The sequence below is a fragment of the Sapajus apella genome, unplaced genomic scaffold (genome assembly GCF_009761245.1).
Source record: "Sapajus apella isolate SASKATOON/1434 unplaced genomic scaffold, GSC_monkey_1.0 scaffold2, whole genome shotgun sequence".
NCBI classification, from domain to species: Eukaryota; Metazoa; Chordata; class Mammalia; order Primates; family Cebidae; genus Sapajus; species Sapajus apella.
Window position 1 is genome coordinate 38,802,101 of NW_022436942.1, and position 17,904 is coordinate 38,820,004.

At 35.7% G+C, this 17,904-nt stretch overlaps 1 protein-coding gene across 12 annotated transcripts in view; it reads right to left on the reverse strand.

Moving 5' to 3' along the window:
- Nucleotides 1–17,904, reverse strand: part of PPP1R12A (protein phosphatase 1 regulatory subunit 12A) — a 158,053-nt gene that overhangs the window by 44,151 nt on the left and 95,998 nt on the right. For all 12 annotated transcript variants that reach the window (XM_032296465.1, XM_032296420.1, XM_032296396.1 and 9 more), the window contains exons 5-9: nt 10,507–10,651; nt 4,823–4,897; nt 4,138–4,226; nt 3,834–3,991; nt 185–309 (exon numbers count right to left, since the gene is read on the reverse strand). In XM_032296465.1, coding sequence (XP_032152356.1) covers nt 185–309; nt 3,834–3,991; nt 4,138–4,226; nt 4,823–4,897; nt 10,507–10,651 — 592 coding nt within the window. The remainder of the gene's footprint in view (nt 1–184; nt 310–3,833; nt 3,992–4,137; nt 4,227–4,822; nt 4,898–10,506; nt 10,652–17,904) is intronic.

Genomic DNA, 17,904 nt, shown 5'->3' on the forward strand with positions numbered 1-17,904 from the left:
CCAACTATAATATCAACAGTAATATCAACTGCAAAAAGGATTAAAAAAATGATTCAGAAGACTCATTCAACTTAGAATATATATTTGTATTCTGAAATCTTACATATTTTTGAAACAGACTATAAAAATTCAGAATTACTTTAATAGAACACATGTATTTTCAGTAAATACTATTTCAGCTTACCTTTTTAATAGGTGATGTAGGTGTTGCTTGACCTGATGACACAGTAGGTGTTGTAACAGCTACAGTAGCTGCTTGTGTACTAGAAGTGTTGACATTAGTTACAGAAGCCAGGGGTTTTGTCTTATCTGTCAAAGACAAACAAGAGTCAAAGTTCCATCGAAATTTGTTCTCAGTAGTTGGGAAAAAATCATTTTATATACCATTTTTGTTTAAGGTGTTGTTAACTAAAAGTTTCTCCCCACTGCTATTCCTTTTCACAAGTGGGTTTTTCAGAGAGCTTCTAGAATTGTCTCAATATATATGCTGAAGTAAATAGTTCAGATAATATGAAAGGCACCCAACAAAGCTTCTGACAAAAGCACAAATCTGACTTCTGTACTTTTAAAATAAAAGGAAATTTAATTAAGATTTAAATTTGAATGCACGAATGCAATGTAACTAAAAATTTAATAATACCTATGTAATTTTCTAACAGATAAACAGCTATTATTACTGATGTAAAACTGATGGTTCCTCTTTAATCAAGGAAATCTAAAAGTGCTTTTATCAATAATTACCTCACATTCCTGTCAAACAGTATGGTTAAATGTCCCAAAGAGTATGTCTTCACACTCCTAAAAAGTCTAAAGTTAAATAGGCACAATATCATCTTCTTGGGAAATAATCCACCTAACTGTGTATAGAATCAATCAACAAATAAGTGTCCCCATTCTTCAAGTAGTGTGCTAGGTCTAGGTATATATCAGCCAATGAAAACACAAAATACCTTCACTTACGGTCTAGAAGGAGATATAAATAAGATAAACCCCATGTACCACCATCCAACTTATTTACTTTGGACAGGGTCTTGTTCTGTTGCTCAGGCTGGGGTGCAGTGGTATGATCTCAGCTCACTGCAGCCTGTTACCTGGCTCAAGTGATCCTCCTATTTCAGACCCTTGAGTAGCTGGGACTACAGGTGTGTGCCACCAAGCCTAATCATTTTTGTATTTTCTGTAGAGCTGGGGCTTCACCATGTTGCCCAGGCTGGTCTCGAACTCGTGAGCGTAAGCCATCCTCCAGACTTGGCCTCCCAAAGTGCTGAGATTACTAGCATGAACCACAACATCCAGCCCCACCTTCCAACTTATTTTGTAAACATTATTAAGATTGTTGTAGTCTTTCTATCAATTTGATTTCAATAAAGAACGAAAAAGTCCTAAAGGAAAAAAAACCTAAAAGCAAAATGTACTTCTCTTTCTCATTTTCTCAACTACCTTTCACATTTGTAAATTGTTTGAAAGGTAATTAAAACTTATGATTGCACTCATTTTTATCTGCTTTATGAAAAGAGTAAGAACACTGAAGAAAACTGTTTTGGCAAATAATTTGTTTTGCAAAATTCCACAAAATAGTTATTTTATGTCAAATAGTTTCCCAAGGAATAATCTTACAAAAAGTAGAAAGAATAAATGGTTTACAAATTGTCAAATTAAGCTGTAGCTCTACAGGGAAATGGCTACTTTCTCAAGCTTGCCAAATAAAGTATGATAAAGCCTAGCTAATATTAAGAGTGAGAGGAAAGGAACCACACAGCATTTACATGGATTAATTCTTAAGGCAGAGTCAAAGTTTCCTGGCACAACTGACCACTAGCAACAGGAAGAACAAAATTATCATAGTACAATGCTTCAGAGGAACATTTAAAGTTAGCTCAGTGAGAAACTGAGTGGGCAGTAATTAGTATGTTTCAATTCCAAACTGGAAAAAATACAATGCAACTTGATGGTAATTAGATTTAATAGAATACTAGAGTTTTAAGAAAACTATCCAGGTCATACAGCCCGATTTTTCTCATTTTATAATCAAAGAAATTCAACTAAAAGATATTAGAAGATTTGCTAGTTAGTGGTTAAACTGGCCTAAGGTCTCCTGTTTGCTTTAAGTAGCTCCTTGGTATCTAACGCTGAACAGTGAATTGTATACAAATAAGGGCCAATGAAGAAAAAATTTAGTTAGCAAAAACCTAGAAATCTTTGAAAGAGATGCCTGGACTTCTAGTTCTTGAATTCTACTACAAAAGTAGTAAAAGACTTGAAATTTAAGTTAGGAGAGCTGAGTCCAAGTCTAGACTTTCTTGCGTACATAGTTCAGTTTGTAATGATATATTTGACTACAGACTGATAGCTAAGTAATGTCTCCCAGGGAGGAGATTAACTGCATAAAAATAACTTTAGGCTACAGGTTGAGCATGGTGGCTCATGCCTGTACTCCTGGCACTTTGGGAGGCCAAGGTGGGAGGATAGCTTGAGGACAGGAATTCAAGACTAGCCTCAGCAAAATAGTTAACCCTACAAAAAATAAAAATAAAACTAGGTAACTAGGTGTGTGTGGTGACATGTGTCTGTTGTCCCAGCTACTAGAGAAGCTGAGGAGGGAGGATCGCTTAAATCCAGGAGTTTGAGAATAAGGTAAATGTGCCTCAGAAGAGAAACAGATATAACTATTAACAGATAGTTAATAGAATACAATAACTAAAAAATAAATTACGCAGATAAAGTTATAAAAATGGATTTATGGACAAATATAAAAAACTAGCTTTTGGGTGAAAAAACCAAGATGTATAACAATTCCTACCATATTAAAAAAACACAAAACGATATTATAATTTTTTTTTTGAGATGGAGTCTCGCTCTGTTGCCAGAATGGAGTGCAGTGGCACGATCTTGGGTCCCTGCAACCTCTGCCTCCTAAGTTCAAGTGATTCTCCTGGCTTAGCCTCCCAAGTAACTGGTACTACCGGTGCATACCACAACACCCACCTAAGTTTTGTATTTTTAGTAGAGACAGGTTTCACCAGGTTGGCCAGGATGGTCTCAATCTCTTGACCTCGTGATCCACCCACCTCAGCCTCCTGCAAAGTGCTGGGATTACAGGCGTAAGCCACAGCACCTGGCCTATAATTGTTAAATATTACTTATGAATGCATAGATGTAGGAGTATACAAATGAGCTAGAAGGTTATAGAAAAAAACTCATGATAGTGATTGCCTTTGGGAAGGAAGGAAAGGGAAGCAGACTAGGGTTGGTGGCTAAAAAAGACAATACTGTTTTAACTTTATTTAAAAAATTGAAGTTAATATGATTAAATGTCACAGTTGTTAAAGTCTTAAGTCTAGGTTGTTGGAATATGAATGTTTATTATATTATACTTTTCTGTATCTTTAAAATTTCTCAAAACAAGGCAAATTCCCCCACACCCTCACAGGAAACAGTTTTTACTCCATTTCTACTTTATTATTCTTAGGGAAAATTTGGGATGCTGCTGTGACCACATTCCTGGACATCTGGACCTCAGAAGCAACAGGAGCATTTTTGAATTGCTGAGAACCCATTCACAACCTATATGTACTTAAGGGAGTCTTAGAAGTCTCTGCAACTTCTTTAAATATAGGTCGGGCGAAACACAGAGGTGAACAGCCTCCAGATAATTAGAGAATAATAAATTTACAACTATAAGTAAGTTGTTAATATTCACTGAAAGATAATTTATTAGTTTGGCAGTATCTAAACAAGTAGCAAATCAGTCTGAAAAATTTAAAAATTAAATCTGATCTTATTTTACACTGCAACAAAATTCAATGAAAATTCCATTTATCCTCCAATTTTACCTGTTTCAGCTTCTGATTCTGAGTCATCTTCCTCATCTTCTTCACTAGAGCAGCTAGACTCATCTTTCTTTCCTTCTTCTTCTTCATCAGCCTTTTCTTGTTCCAGAGATTCAATACGGGATGCATTTTTCTCTGGTTCAATAATCAATGTCTCTTTGCTGTTAAAGGAAAACAATGTTCGAATGAATATAAACACAAAAGGCTAAAATACATTCATTCTTCCCAGATCCACAGTAATCATGACTGTGGCTATTAGGCCAATTCATTCATAACAGTAACAAACGTACTTGACTATTTTACTCACTTTTTAAAGGTCTTCTGTGACTGATTATTGTCCATATTTGCTGTAGATTCAATTAGTGGAGATTTCTTATCCCGTTTTTCACTATGGAGCTTTGTACAAAGTTATGCAAAGGAAAATAAAAAAACTATTAAAATAATATTGCTAAGAGTTTAAAATAATAACAGCAGTTTTTCAGACAATAAATAAGACGAAACAAAAAAATAAACAAAATATTTTTTGTTTTATCTGAAAAGGAAAGGGCTTGGATAAAGAATGAAATGGACTAGACAATTAAAAAGCTCCAAGCAGGGCTAACGGATTTTTACAACCCTCCAATTTTACTGAAAAAGTTGAGATCCACTAACCACTTAAGATGGCTGAGAATATTTTACTTAAAAAAAACTGCTGCCTAGTGACGTAACTCCTTGCTTATCTAGGACCTGCTACTGGATATATGAGATTTTATGGATTCCATCTTTTAAGTAAAACTCTCTAATGAAATTATAAAAACATATTATTCTTGAGGACATATACATCTAAGTATTCATTCATATACACATAAGTACTACCATTTAGTGAAACTTAAGGATAACTTAAAACCACAAAGTACAAAACATCACAAGAGTACTTCTGTAACTGTCTCAAATTCAAAGTTATTAAGATAATTAAGTAATATGGGCAATTTTTAGAGAGTCGTCAAACATACCAGATTTTGTTTCTTTTGCAACTCTTCCAAATATCCTAAAATGTCTTCATCTGCTACATCAAAGGCTGTTTGGCCCTAGGTAGGAAACAAGGGAGAGGGGGGTGGCGATGGTCAAAATCATAAAATGCCTTCAGTAATTCTGTACAATTTTATATAAAGAAGTTGATAACTTTTTTACAGTGGTTATAAATGATATAATAACTAATGTAAACACATACAACTCTAAGGAAATGTACACAAAATGTACGTGAGACAAAAGCTGAGAATATCTTCCCTTTTTTTTGGTAGTAGCTTTATTGAGATATAATTCATATACCATATAAATCACTCATTTAAAGGGTGCAATTCAATGGTTTTATGGATATTCACAGAGTTGTTCAACTATCACAATAATTAATTTAAAATGTTTTTATCATCCTAAGAAGAAGGAACATATCCTTTAGTAGTCACTGTCTACACCCAGCCCGAGGCAACCACTAATCTACTTTCTGTCTCTATAGATCTGCCTGTGCTAGATATTTCATATAAATGGAATCATACACTATATGGTCCTTCATGATGGGTTTCTTTCACTCTACATGTTCTCAAGGTTCATGCATGTTATAGCATGTATCATTACTTCATTTCTTTTGATGAATATTATTCCATTGCATGATATATACATTTTGCTAATCTAGTCATCAGGTGAACATTTACATTTGCTTTTTGTCTATGATGAATAATGCTGCTATGAGCACTCATGTACAAGTTTTTGTGTGGACACCTGTTTTCATTTTCTTTGATATACAGCTAAGAGTGAAATTGCTGTGTCATTTAACCTTTTGAGGCCTATTTCTTTTTGATGACCTCCTAAAACTTAAATTCTTGGTAGGGTAATAAAACATATATATATGCTGTTTAGCATTTGGCCAGCCACAGTTAGTTCAGATGAACATATGTCAATCTATTTTAATTCACTGTGAAAGAGAAAATTTCAAAGAGCTGCTAACTAAACATACTAAGAATTTTTCTCCACTGTCTGCATTAGTCCTTATCATAGCCCTACCGTTACAAGTTTCCAGGATGCTTAAAAGTTCATTATTTAGAATATAGTCTTCTTTATATGTTATCCAGTATATGATCTTTTCACAGGAAAAAATTTGTTTTTAGTGACAAAATATGTAATTCTGAAAGAAAGTTCAAATTTCTTAACAGTATTCCTATATCCATAACAACATCAGGATAGATAATAACGGCTTCTACAATCACATTAATTTTTCCATTTAAAAGCAACAACCCTCGATTCTATACCAACATCAGGATGTTAACATGTATTCAGAAAGGAGCTAATTTCCAAATACTATAAAACAAACTATAAAAGCTAGCCAATATCTGAGCTATTTTTCCCACTGGCTGTCAATAAAATAAAAAAGTTACTGTTTACAAAGGCTTTTTTTTTTTTTTTTTGAGACAGGATCTCACTCTGTTGCCAAGGTTGGAGTACACTGGCACAATTGTGGCTCACTGCAGCCTCAACCTCCTGGAGCTCAGGTGATCCTCCCACTTCAGCCTCCTGAGGAGCTGGGACCACAGGTACATACCTCCATGCCAGATTAGTTTTTGTATTTTTTTTGTAGAGATCGAGTTTCACCATGTTGCCTAGGCTGGTTTTCAACTCCAGGGCTCAGGCGATCCACCCACCTCCACCTCCCAAAGTGCTGACATTATAGGAATGAGCCACTGTGCCCAGCCCTATAAAGTGTATCTTAAAAGTATATAAAACATTGCTTTTTCAAAACAGGTGAGTGTGTATTTAAGATCTGCAAGATTCAAAAATACTTATCATACTTGCCTTTTTTGCTAGAAAGTCTTTCCAGTAGGAATTTAAGAGACAATCTATCCTTTCCCACTCAGTCCAAGATAAAAAGTTTTAGTTTTAACAAGCTTTTCTCCCATTTCAATCTTGGGAAATAGAAGCCAAGATTTAAATTCCTGAAGAATAAATAGTTCTGAAATCAAATAACTGGCTCAAAATTTAAGGTGCCCTTTAAATTAGAAATGCATGCTAATTTTAGTTTTGCTATATCATATGCTTTATATATTTTTAAACTGTTAGTAATGCTATACTTTTAATGTAAATAGTGTTAGATTATGTTATGTGGAAATAAGTCACTGACTTCTTTTTAAATATCAGTTTAAACATTATCAACCCTTCTATGAATGAACTACCCCACCTTGAAAATGTTTGAGGTGTAATTAAATTTTTGTTGCAGTTAAATGCAATGGGGTCACTTTAATAACCAAAGAATTCTCCTCTTTAAGAATAAGAAATTGGATTACCCTACTTTTTTTTTTTCACTTTCTCCCTTGATAAATGAGTCTACTTTGCAAACAGCAGCTGATGCAGAATAGAAACTAGAGTAAAATATGGGCTATAAAATAAGAATTTCTAATTTCAAAAAAAGCACACTCATCAACTTAACTCAGTAACTTAAACAATCTGTAGCACAGTTATAAAGCTAAAAGTTGTGCAGTTACAAACATTGTTTGGTTCTTAACTACCATAGGGCTACTGTGCTTCACTGATAGAGTATAAACACAGTATGGTATTTATACTCAAATACCAGGCAACAAAGGAGGACACAATGCTGAGGTACGAGAACCTAAGAACTCTGTCAAGAGACCTATCTTAAAAGAAAAATAAATACTTAAAAAAAAAATCAGTCCAATTCATCTGTTAAGAGTCACAGACACACTAGAGACATTATAAGTCTAACTTCATAGCCTCTTCATTTTTCTTTACTCACTTATTCTAACCAAATTGTTTTTTTACGTATGACCTCTTCATCTTCACAACAACCGGTAACTTAGCCGGGACAAGTATTAGAACAATTCTCACTGTATAGATGAAGAAACTCAGTCTGAATGCATGGTATTTTCCCAAGGTCACACAGGTCATTAACAGAAAATGAAAATAGAATCTACGTCTCTACTACTCTACTGTGTCATTTTGTCTTTATCAAAAATAAAAATAAGTTCAGGTGGAATTAGGGTAAAAAATATCCTTGTGTCCATTAATAGCAGAAATAGCTTTGTTACTCATTTAAATCTTTATAATGAGTTATATTAAGCCAAAAATTTGTCTGCTAACCATTGTATTAATTCAGTAAGAGAAATTCCAAACAGAAAAGCATTGTAGTCAATATTTAAAGAAAGAACAACATTTAGGTACATTCTAGCAAAGCCATCCTTTTAATAAAGAAAGCAAATAAAACCCATTATATTTAAATTCTGCATCACACAACTTATAATAATGAATTTAAATGACAGTAAATATGTATGACAGTTTGCAAATGATTTAAAGAAATGAGACCAAAATCCCTAAATACAGGATTTCTCCCATTTCATGTAGAAAGAGTTTCAGATTTTCTACGTGATTTGTTACACTTACTATATTGTACATTTTCCCAAATCATGTCTTCTATTACTAAATAATTTAGCTAAACTCTGGTAGTATCTTAAGTGCACATCTTTAACGTCATTTAAAAAAAATTTAGTAAAAATGTTCAATCTGTGAGTACTAAGAAGGCATCAAATGACAATATAAATTCACATAGGCAGGCTTACATAATTAAGACAAAGTAATTTATTTTGATTGAACATGATATATGACATGTTATTTTAAAATGCAGACAATAAAAAAGTTTAATTCATACATGCAAGGTTATGAAATTAAAATTTTAAAAATCAAGGTCTTAGAGCTTCTCAAAAGAAAAAAAAAATGCTTGTATTTAGATATATTTATGGCACAAAGGCCTTTAAAATGCTATAGATATTATGTAGCTCCTCACTATAAAAAACGGTCTTTAACATCTTGATTTTTAAAAGAAAAATAATATTTTGATATATAAAATATAAAAAATAAAATTTACATTTTTATAACTTATTAGTAACTTGAAAAATAAAAGATGAGGAAACTAAGCTGCTGTTATAGTAATTTTTAAAAAATGGATATAAGGCAAAATAATTTTATATCCACTCCTTCTCTGAGAGCAAAATTATGATAACTGTATGGCATAGAAATAAGACAATTGTAGGCCAGATGCAAATAAAATAATTTTTCTCGTACATACAATATATTGTGTATGTTTCACTAGAATACTGATTCAGTAGGGGAAATACACTATGTTTAAACTTGGAAGTGAAATAATCCTTTTTGGAAACCATTTCAATTAATAAGCTTCTCTCATCTAGTTCTTATCTGGAGGCTACTGTTACTAAATGAATCAATTATCAGCACTGCCCATATGAATGGAAATGTGATAAAGGGTCACTGTTTGGGAGAGAAACAGCAATGCAGACCAGAGTTCAGGGGCTAATAGGCATCTGCTAATTTTTTTCAAAAAAAATTTCTGAAGGGTAATTTCTACATGAAAAGAGAGACAACATGACTTGCAAAGCTAAAATTAGCTGGTTTTTTACTTAAACAGCATCAATATTTATTTGTCTTCTAATACTGATAACAAAACAACTATTACGATGAAAAACAACAGAGAAAGCAAATTACTAAAAGTTTTAATTAAAAATTCAAGCCAAAGATTTTTGTATTTGTATGTAAGTGCAAACCAATCATTCCCCCAAATTTTTTGACTTTCCTTAAGACTTTTACCAATTCCTATGATTTTCATGCCTTCATATTTCTTATATAAAATATATTTTTAAATCAGTTAATGAAAATATATTATTTAGGACTCTATTCCAAAAACAGCAAAAGAATTAGATGGCCCTATTTTGAATAAAGATGAGATCATTTTATGAGTGTCTGCCACATAACCTATGATATTATCCTACGAAATGCAATACACAAGGAACATTCTATGGAAGAGTAATTAAACTCACTAGAGGAGACATGTTTTGAATTCTCCATGATATTTATTATCTACCAACATAGAATGGAAAGAGACTAGCAGGAATACTGGTGACTAGTTACAGACTGATCGTATCTAAAAAGGAGTAGAGGAGAAAAGTGCAGTCTAACAAGAAACCTGATCATCTGAATCTTTTCATGATTTTGTGAAAAACACTTGTACGACACTTTCTCCCTTCCTCTTTCTATCTAATTGTGGTATTAAGTATATCATTTACCTCACTGAACTGTTTTCTCATCTGCTAAATTAGGAGGCAAGATGATGTTGCATTTCAATGATCCCCTCTGGCATAAAACTTCATAGTTCTTACTGTCCTCACCTGCTGTAAGACCTCATTACTCATGTCACTTAGAGAACTACTCTAAGCAAGCTAAAACACCATCAGCTAAAGAATGAGAAACATTCTTCTACATGTGTTCCAACTCAGGGGGGTGGCAGAAAACACTCACATAGGAATGTAATATTTTCTCAGCTTCTGAATTCCTAAGAACGTCGTACCAATTCAAGTATCCAAATCTACATGTATGGCAATCTGATTATTGAAAGAGTAATACTTCTTTCTTTGCAGCACGAGGCCAGAACTACCTCATATGGTAGCTGAAAAGACTTAAACCATTAATTAGTTAAGTCAGTTGACTGAAAAAATGTTTTATACAGTTGATAAAAATTCAATTATATAGTGTAATCCTTATAACTTTTTGAGACTACATTTCTAAATATAGTTTCTAAAACTATATTTCTAAAAGTTAAAATATTAAAATACTTTAAAAGGCCTACCACTTTGTTGACCATCTCCATATCACAGAGATTGTCCACTAAAATTCGACATGCTTCTTCTTTACCCCAATGAGCTGCAGCATGAAGAGGTGTCCAGCCATCATAGTCTTTAATATTAACATCATATCCTGCCTGTATTAAAAGTCTAAAGAAATTATAGTGAATTAGACAATCATTAAAATCTAGAAACAAAGAAACATGATCAAAAGCTTTCTACCCATGCAATTTAACTAGAATTTTCAATTAATTTATTTTCAGAATTCACATCCTTCTCACTCAATGAATTAATTATGGCAAATACAAAGTAATTCTCAGAAAAAACTCAGAGAAAGAGGAGCCTGAGTCACTGCCATAATAATGCAGTTTTAATTAATTTTCAGTGACTCTAAGTCTTATGGTTTGGTATGACACTGATTAATTCTTGTGAATATGACTTGTAAGTGAAATTTTCACAGAAAAGCCCATAATTTTTTAACATAAAACCAAAAACTGATGAATCAATTTGTATGCAAAACTGATTTATTGCAGGAACTATCATCTTCAGGTTTTCATATATCATCTCAGGCTAAATGTTTTTTTAAAATATACTGGAATCAAAGAAGCTTGTTTTGTAATCTTTCTGTTGCCTGCAATTCAGGAGCTGAAAATTTCCAAAAGAAAATGACAATCTGACTGTTAGGAACAAAACAAAGCAAAAAAGCATATTCCAAGGAGTCAGATCTATTTTTCTGAGCAGTAGAAAGCAGATACTCCAATCATCAACAAGCTAGAAAACAGAAACACATTTTAATAAAATGCAAAGAATTACATAAATTATGTTAGTATGCCCTTCTAACTACATATTGACAACATCCTTTATTTTACTTAGACATTAAGCTCACAGAGAGCAAGGATGGGTCTATAAACTGCACATAGCATAGCCCCACACAAACAGGCGAACGAACGCTAAATACAACTCATGAAATCTAGTTAACCTTTACCTTACTTTCCAAGATGTTGAGCTTGAGGACCTTCTTTTTACCTACAGGAGGTGGTAGTGACAGCTAAAGTATAATCCCCCTTCATTTATTTAAGAACAAATCTTGTATTTCATAACAATATCTAATACAGCTGTTTCTAATGCTGTTTCCATAACAGAACTATCTGAAGAGCTTGTTTTTTCAAAACAGATTCCCCAGCTCACCCCAGTATTACTCAATTAATCAGCATATGGGGAGATGGACCCTAATAATCTATTATTCTTAAGCCTTCCAAATGATTCTATCATTGCCTGTCACCTGCCTGCAGACCAACATTTAAGAGCCATGATCTAAAGAAAAGTTAAAAGATATAAGTCCAAAGAAATATCTCCAGTGACATATATTACCATAAACCTTATTAGAAGAGGTTGAAACAATACAGGAACATAAGAGAAAAATGCTGTTCCCCATTAAGAAATATGAACTACAATAATGTCAAATATGCTAAGCAAAATTTTAAAGTACTTGTTGTAAATCTGTGTGGAGAGGAAAGAGAGAGATAGATAAATTTTTTCAACATAAAAAAAGATGGTGTCCATATTCAAGGAGCTTTTAATGGAAGTGAAACAACAACCAACTCTCATGGATAGGTTCTGTGAATAGACATGCAATAGGAGTACAAAACTGAAAAGCATCACAATCAAATTGAAAGGAGCTGTGTGTGTTTGTGAGAGAGAGAAAGCGTGAAGAAGGTTATATTTGAAACAGATCTTTTCCATTTAATTTTATTTCATATACATTTTAATTATCTTTCATAAATAATAAGTTCACAAAGTTAAAGAAAAAAATAATAAAAGGATATACAGGGAAGTCACTCTCTCACTGCTGACCTTTAGCCAACTAGTTTGCCTTTCTCCAAAATAACCATACTATTAATTTTTATGGGATTCTTACAGAACAATTTCATGCATATGTAAGCAAATATGATTTTAATTTTTTTAACAATAAAGACATACTTGGATCCTTGATTTTGACATTTCATAATATATCCTAGTGCTCTCTCTAACAATAAGATTTCTCATTCTTGTTTTAATCATTGCAGAATATTCCAGTGAAAGCATATATCATAATTTATTAAACCATTCTCTTATTCCTATTATAAACAATGCTGCTGGCACATATCTTACTTCCTATGTGAGTGAAAGCATGTGTAAAAAACAATTCCCAGAGGGAGAATTAGGGAACTAAAGAATAACTGTTAATTTTGATTGAATCTGCTCAAATATCATTTCTACTAGTAAAAGTGCCTTTTCCTTACAACCTGCCAACAGGGTGCCAAATGTTTTGATCTTTGCCACTTGACAGATGTAAAAGGGCAACTCATTGTAGCTTTATTTGCACTTAATTATGAATAAAGTTGAGCAATTATTTTTCATATGCTTAAGGGCCTTTAACTGATTCAAAGGATTGACCAGAATTTGCCACCAAGTTGAGGAAACGGTGGATAAAGGCATCTAGACAGAAACAAGAGAAGGCATTAAGATATCATGACAGAACTTCAATCGATATATATAACTGGCACAATTCATACTTTAAGGGTAACAGTGGTAGCTTAGCTTAAAAGGAAGACAGTTGAGTTTAAAATTTCTCCTGATCCCACTAAGAATTAATAAAGGACTTTGGGAGCTTGGATAACCTAAATACAAAGATCATTTGGAAGCAGTCCAGAAACCTATTTTGCAATGTAATCTAGTACTCATATATATGTTTACAGAAACAAGTGTTTTAAGAAACATTCTTACTTTTACTATAAGTAATACTCTTTAATATTTCCAATCCTTTTTTTTTTTTTTGAGATGGAGTCTTACTCTGTTGCCCATCTGGACTGCAGTGGCATGATCTTGGCTCACTGCAAGCTTTGCCACCCAGGTTCAAGTGATTCTCCTGCCTCAGCCTCCCAAGTAACTGGGATTACAGGCACCTGCCACCGCACCCGGCTAATTTTTTGTATTTCTAGTAAAAACGGGTTTTCACCATCTTGTCCAGGCTAGTCTTGAACTCCTGACCTCGTGATCCACCCGCCTCTGCCTCCCAAAGTGCTGGGACTACAGGCGTGAGCCACTGCACCCAGCCAGTATTTTCCATTCTTTAAAAAAATGTTGGAAACTCACTAAATTAATTTCACAACCTGTTTGAAAAGTTGTGGATTAGAGAGAGTCAAATGGACAAGGAAATTAATTAAAAGGCAACACTACCATACTATTCTTAGAAAAAGGCCTAAATTATTGAAGTTGAATAGAGATTGAAAAGAGGAGGAGGATCAGGGAGGATGGCCGACTAGGGACAGCAGGATTACAGCTCCCAGTGAAAGTGCAGAGGGTGAGTGGACGCCGCATTTCCAGATGGATTTTTATTGCCTACAGGAGATTCCCAGGCTGAGGAGCCCCAGGGGTCACCAGCACAGCTGCTTCAGCCTGCGGGACTGCTTTGCCTGCGCCCTGGCGCGGCGGTTCTCCATACAAAAGGCACTGGTCCAGGTGCCCTCTTAGCTGGCGATAGGAGCCCAGAGATGGCAGAGTCACCCATTCATCTGAAATAGCGAGCCAGGCCAGGAGATTCCTAGGCAAAAAAACCGCCAGGAATCTCAGCGCCGCTGTTTAAGCCGCCTCAGTGAGTCGCAGTAGGGGATATCCCGGTGCCTCTTCAACAGGGAGAGAGTGGACCATTTAACAACAACAACAACAACAACAACAACAAAAAGACTCTGAGTCAGGGAGCCCGGTGAACAGACTCGGCTGGTCCCACCACCCTCCACCCCCGCCACTCCCCCAAAAAAAACCCAGTAATTGAAAACGCTGTGGGTTGAGAGTTTCACAGCAAGCACAGCTGAACCTGGGACGGTCTGGCTCTGAGGGGGAGGGGCGTCTACCATTACTGAGACACTCCACCACTATGGAGGCAGTCTGACCATCGCTGAGGCGGCCCGCTGTTGCCAAGGCAACCTGCCACTACTGAGAGAGTACGCCATAACAGAGGCGGGCCACCATTGCCAAGGCAGTTCTAACTACACCCATATAAACAGGACTGCAGGGGAGATCACACGGCAGCTGGGCGGAGCCCACGGCAGCTCAGCAAAGCTTCTGCAGGCAGACAGTGACTAGGCTGCCTCCTCGCTGGGCAGGGCAGCCCTGAAAAAAAAAAAAAAAAAAAAAGGCAGCAGCACAATGGAAACTCATAAATAAAGCCCTAACTCCCTGGGACAGAGCACCTGGGGAAAAAAAAAAATAGGGAGTTTATGAGTTCTGCTGCAGCAGACCTAAACGTACCTGAAAAGCAACTCTGAATGAACAACGGAGCTCACAGCTCAGGACTTGAGCTACAATAAAGGGCAGACTATCTCCTCAAGCAGCTCCCTGACCCCCGTATAGCCAAAGAGTCACCTCATAAAGGAGAGAACAGACTGACATTTGGCGGGCATCCTTCTGGGACAAAGATAGCAGAAGAGGAAACTGGTAGCAACCCTTACTGTTCTGCAGCTGCTGCAGGTGATCCCTCGGCAAGTAGGGCCTGGAGTGGACCTCAGCAGTCCTACAGCAGAGGGGCCAGACTGTTAGAAGGAAAGCTAAGAAAAAGAAGTAACTTCAGCATCCACAAACTGGACGTTGACTCAGACACCCAATCTGAAAGTCAGTAACTACAAAGACAACAGGTGGATAAACCCACAAAGATGGGAAGAAACCAGCACAAAAAGGATGAAAACACCCGAAACCTGAACATCTCTCCTCCTAAAAGGGATCACAACTCCTCACCAGCAAGGGAACAAGGTTGGATGGAGAAGGAGTGTGATGAAATGACAGAATCAGACTTCAGAAGGTGGGTAATAAGAAACTACAGTGAGCTAAAAGAACATGTTCTAACCCAATGCAAAGAAACTAAGAACCTTGAAAAAAGATTTGACAACATGCTAATGAGAAGGGACAACATAGAGAGGAATATAAGTGAATTAATGGAGCTGAAAAACACAACACGAGAAGTTCACGAAGCATGCACAAGTTTCAACAGCCGAATTGACCAAGGAGAAGAAAGGATATCAGAAGTCGAAGATCAACTCAATGAAATAAAACAAGAAGGCAAGAATAGAGAAAAAAGGGTAAAAAGGAATAAACAAAGTCTCCAAGAAATGTGGGACTATGTGAAAAGACCTAATCTACATCTGATAGGTGTAACTGAATGTGACGAAGAGAATGAATCCAAGCTGGAAAATACTCTTCAGGATATTATCCAGGAAACCTTCCCCAACCTAGCAAGGCAGGCCAATATTCAAGTCCAGGAAATACAGAGAACACCACAAAGATATTCCTCACGAAGAGCAACCCCAAGGCACATAATCATCAGATTGACCAGGGTTGAAATGAAGGAGAAAATTCTAAGGGCAGCCAGAGAGAAAGGTCAGGTTACCCACAAAGGGAAGCCCATCAGACTCACAGCAGAAACCCTACAAGCTAGAAGAGAGTGGGGGCCAATATTCAACAACCTTAAAGAAAAGAACTTTCAAACCAGAATATCCTATCCAGACAAACTAAGCCTCATAAGTGAAGGAAAAATAAAATCCTTTGTGAACAAGCAAGTGCTCAGAGATTTCATCACCACCAGGCCTGCTTTACAAGAGCTCCTGAGGCTCTACACATAGAAAGGAACAACCAGTACCAGCCACTGCAAAAACATACCAAATGGTAAAGAGCATCAACACAATCAAGAATCTGCATCAACTAACAAACAAAACAGCCAGCTAGCATCAAAATGGCAGTATCAAATTCACACATAACAATATTATCCCTAAATGTAAATGGACTAAATGCCCCAATCAAAAGTCACAGACTGGCAAATTGGATAAAAAGCCAAAACCCATCGGTGTGCTGTATCCAGGAAGCCCATCTCACGTGCAAGGATACACAAAGGCTCAAAATAAAGGGATGGAGGAAGATTTACCAAGCAAATGGAGGGCAAAAAAAAGCAGGAGTTGCAATTCTCATCTCTGATAAATTAGACTTTAAAGCAACAAAGATCAAAAGAGACAAAGAAGGACATTACATAATGGTAAAAGGATCAATGCAACAAGAAGAGCTGACGATCCTAAATATATACGCACCCAATACAGGAGCACCCAGATACATAAGGCAAGTTCTTAATGACTTACAAAGAGACTTAGACTCCCACACAATAATACTGGGAGACTTTAACATACCATTGTCAATATTAGACAGATCAACCAGACAGAAAATTAACAAGGATATCCAGGACTTGAACTCAGACCTGGACCAAGCAAACCTAACAGACATTTACAGAACTCTCCACCCCAAATCCACAGAATATACATTCTTCTCAGCACCACATCACACCTACTCTAAAACTGATCACATAATTGGAAATAAATCACTCCTCAGCAAATGCAAAAGAACGGAAATCATAACAAACAGTCTCTCAGACCACAGTGCAATCGAGTTAGAACTCAGAATGCAGAAACTAACTCAGAACGGCACAGCTTCATGGAAACTGAACAACTGGCTCTTGAATGTTGACTGGATAAACAATGAAATGAAGGCAGAAATAAAGATGTTCTTCGAAACCAACGAGAATGAAGACACAACATACCAGAATCTCTGGGACACATTTAAAGCAGTCTCTAGAGGAAAATATATAGCAATAAGTGCCCACATGAGAAGCAAGGAGAGATCTAAAATTGAAACCCTAGCATCAAAATTGAAAGAGCTAGAGGAGCAAGATCAAAAAAACTCAAAACCTAGCAGAAGACAAGAAATAGCTAAGATCAGAGCAGAACTGAAGGAGATAGAGACACAAAAACCTTCAAAAAATCAATAAATCCAGAAGCTGGTTTTTCGAAAAGATTAACAAAATAGACAGACCAGTAGCCAGATTAATAAAAAAGAAAAGAGAGAATAATGAAATTGATGCAATAAAAAACGATAAAGGGGATATCACCACAGATTCCACAGAAATTCAAACCATCATCAGAGATTATTACAAACAACTCTATGCACATAAAGTAGTAAACCTGGAAGAAATGGATAAATTCCTGGACACTTGCCTCCTCCCAAGCTGAAATCAGGAAGAAGTTGAAACCCTGAATACACCAATAATAAGGGCTGAAGTTGAGGCCGCTATTAAGAGCCTACCACCCAAAAAAAGCCCAGGTCCAGATGGGTTCACAGCCAAATTCTACCAGACATACAAAGAGGAGCTGGTACCATTCCTTCTGAAACTATTCCAAATAATCCAAAAAGAGGGAATCCTTCCCAAATCATTTTATGAGACAAACATCATCCTGATACCAAAACCCGGCAGAGACTCAACAAGAAAAGAAAACTTCAGGCCAATATCCATGATGAACATAGATGCAAAAATCTTCAATAAAATACTG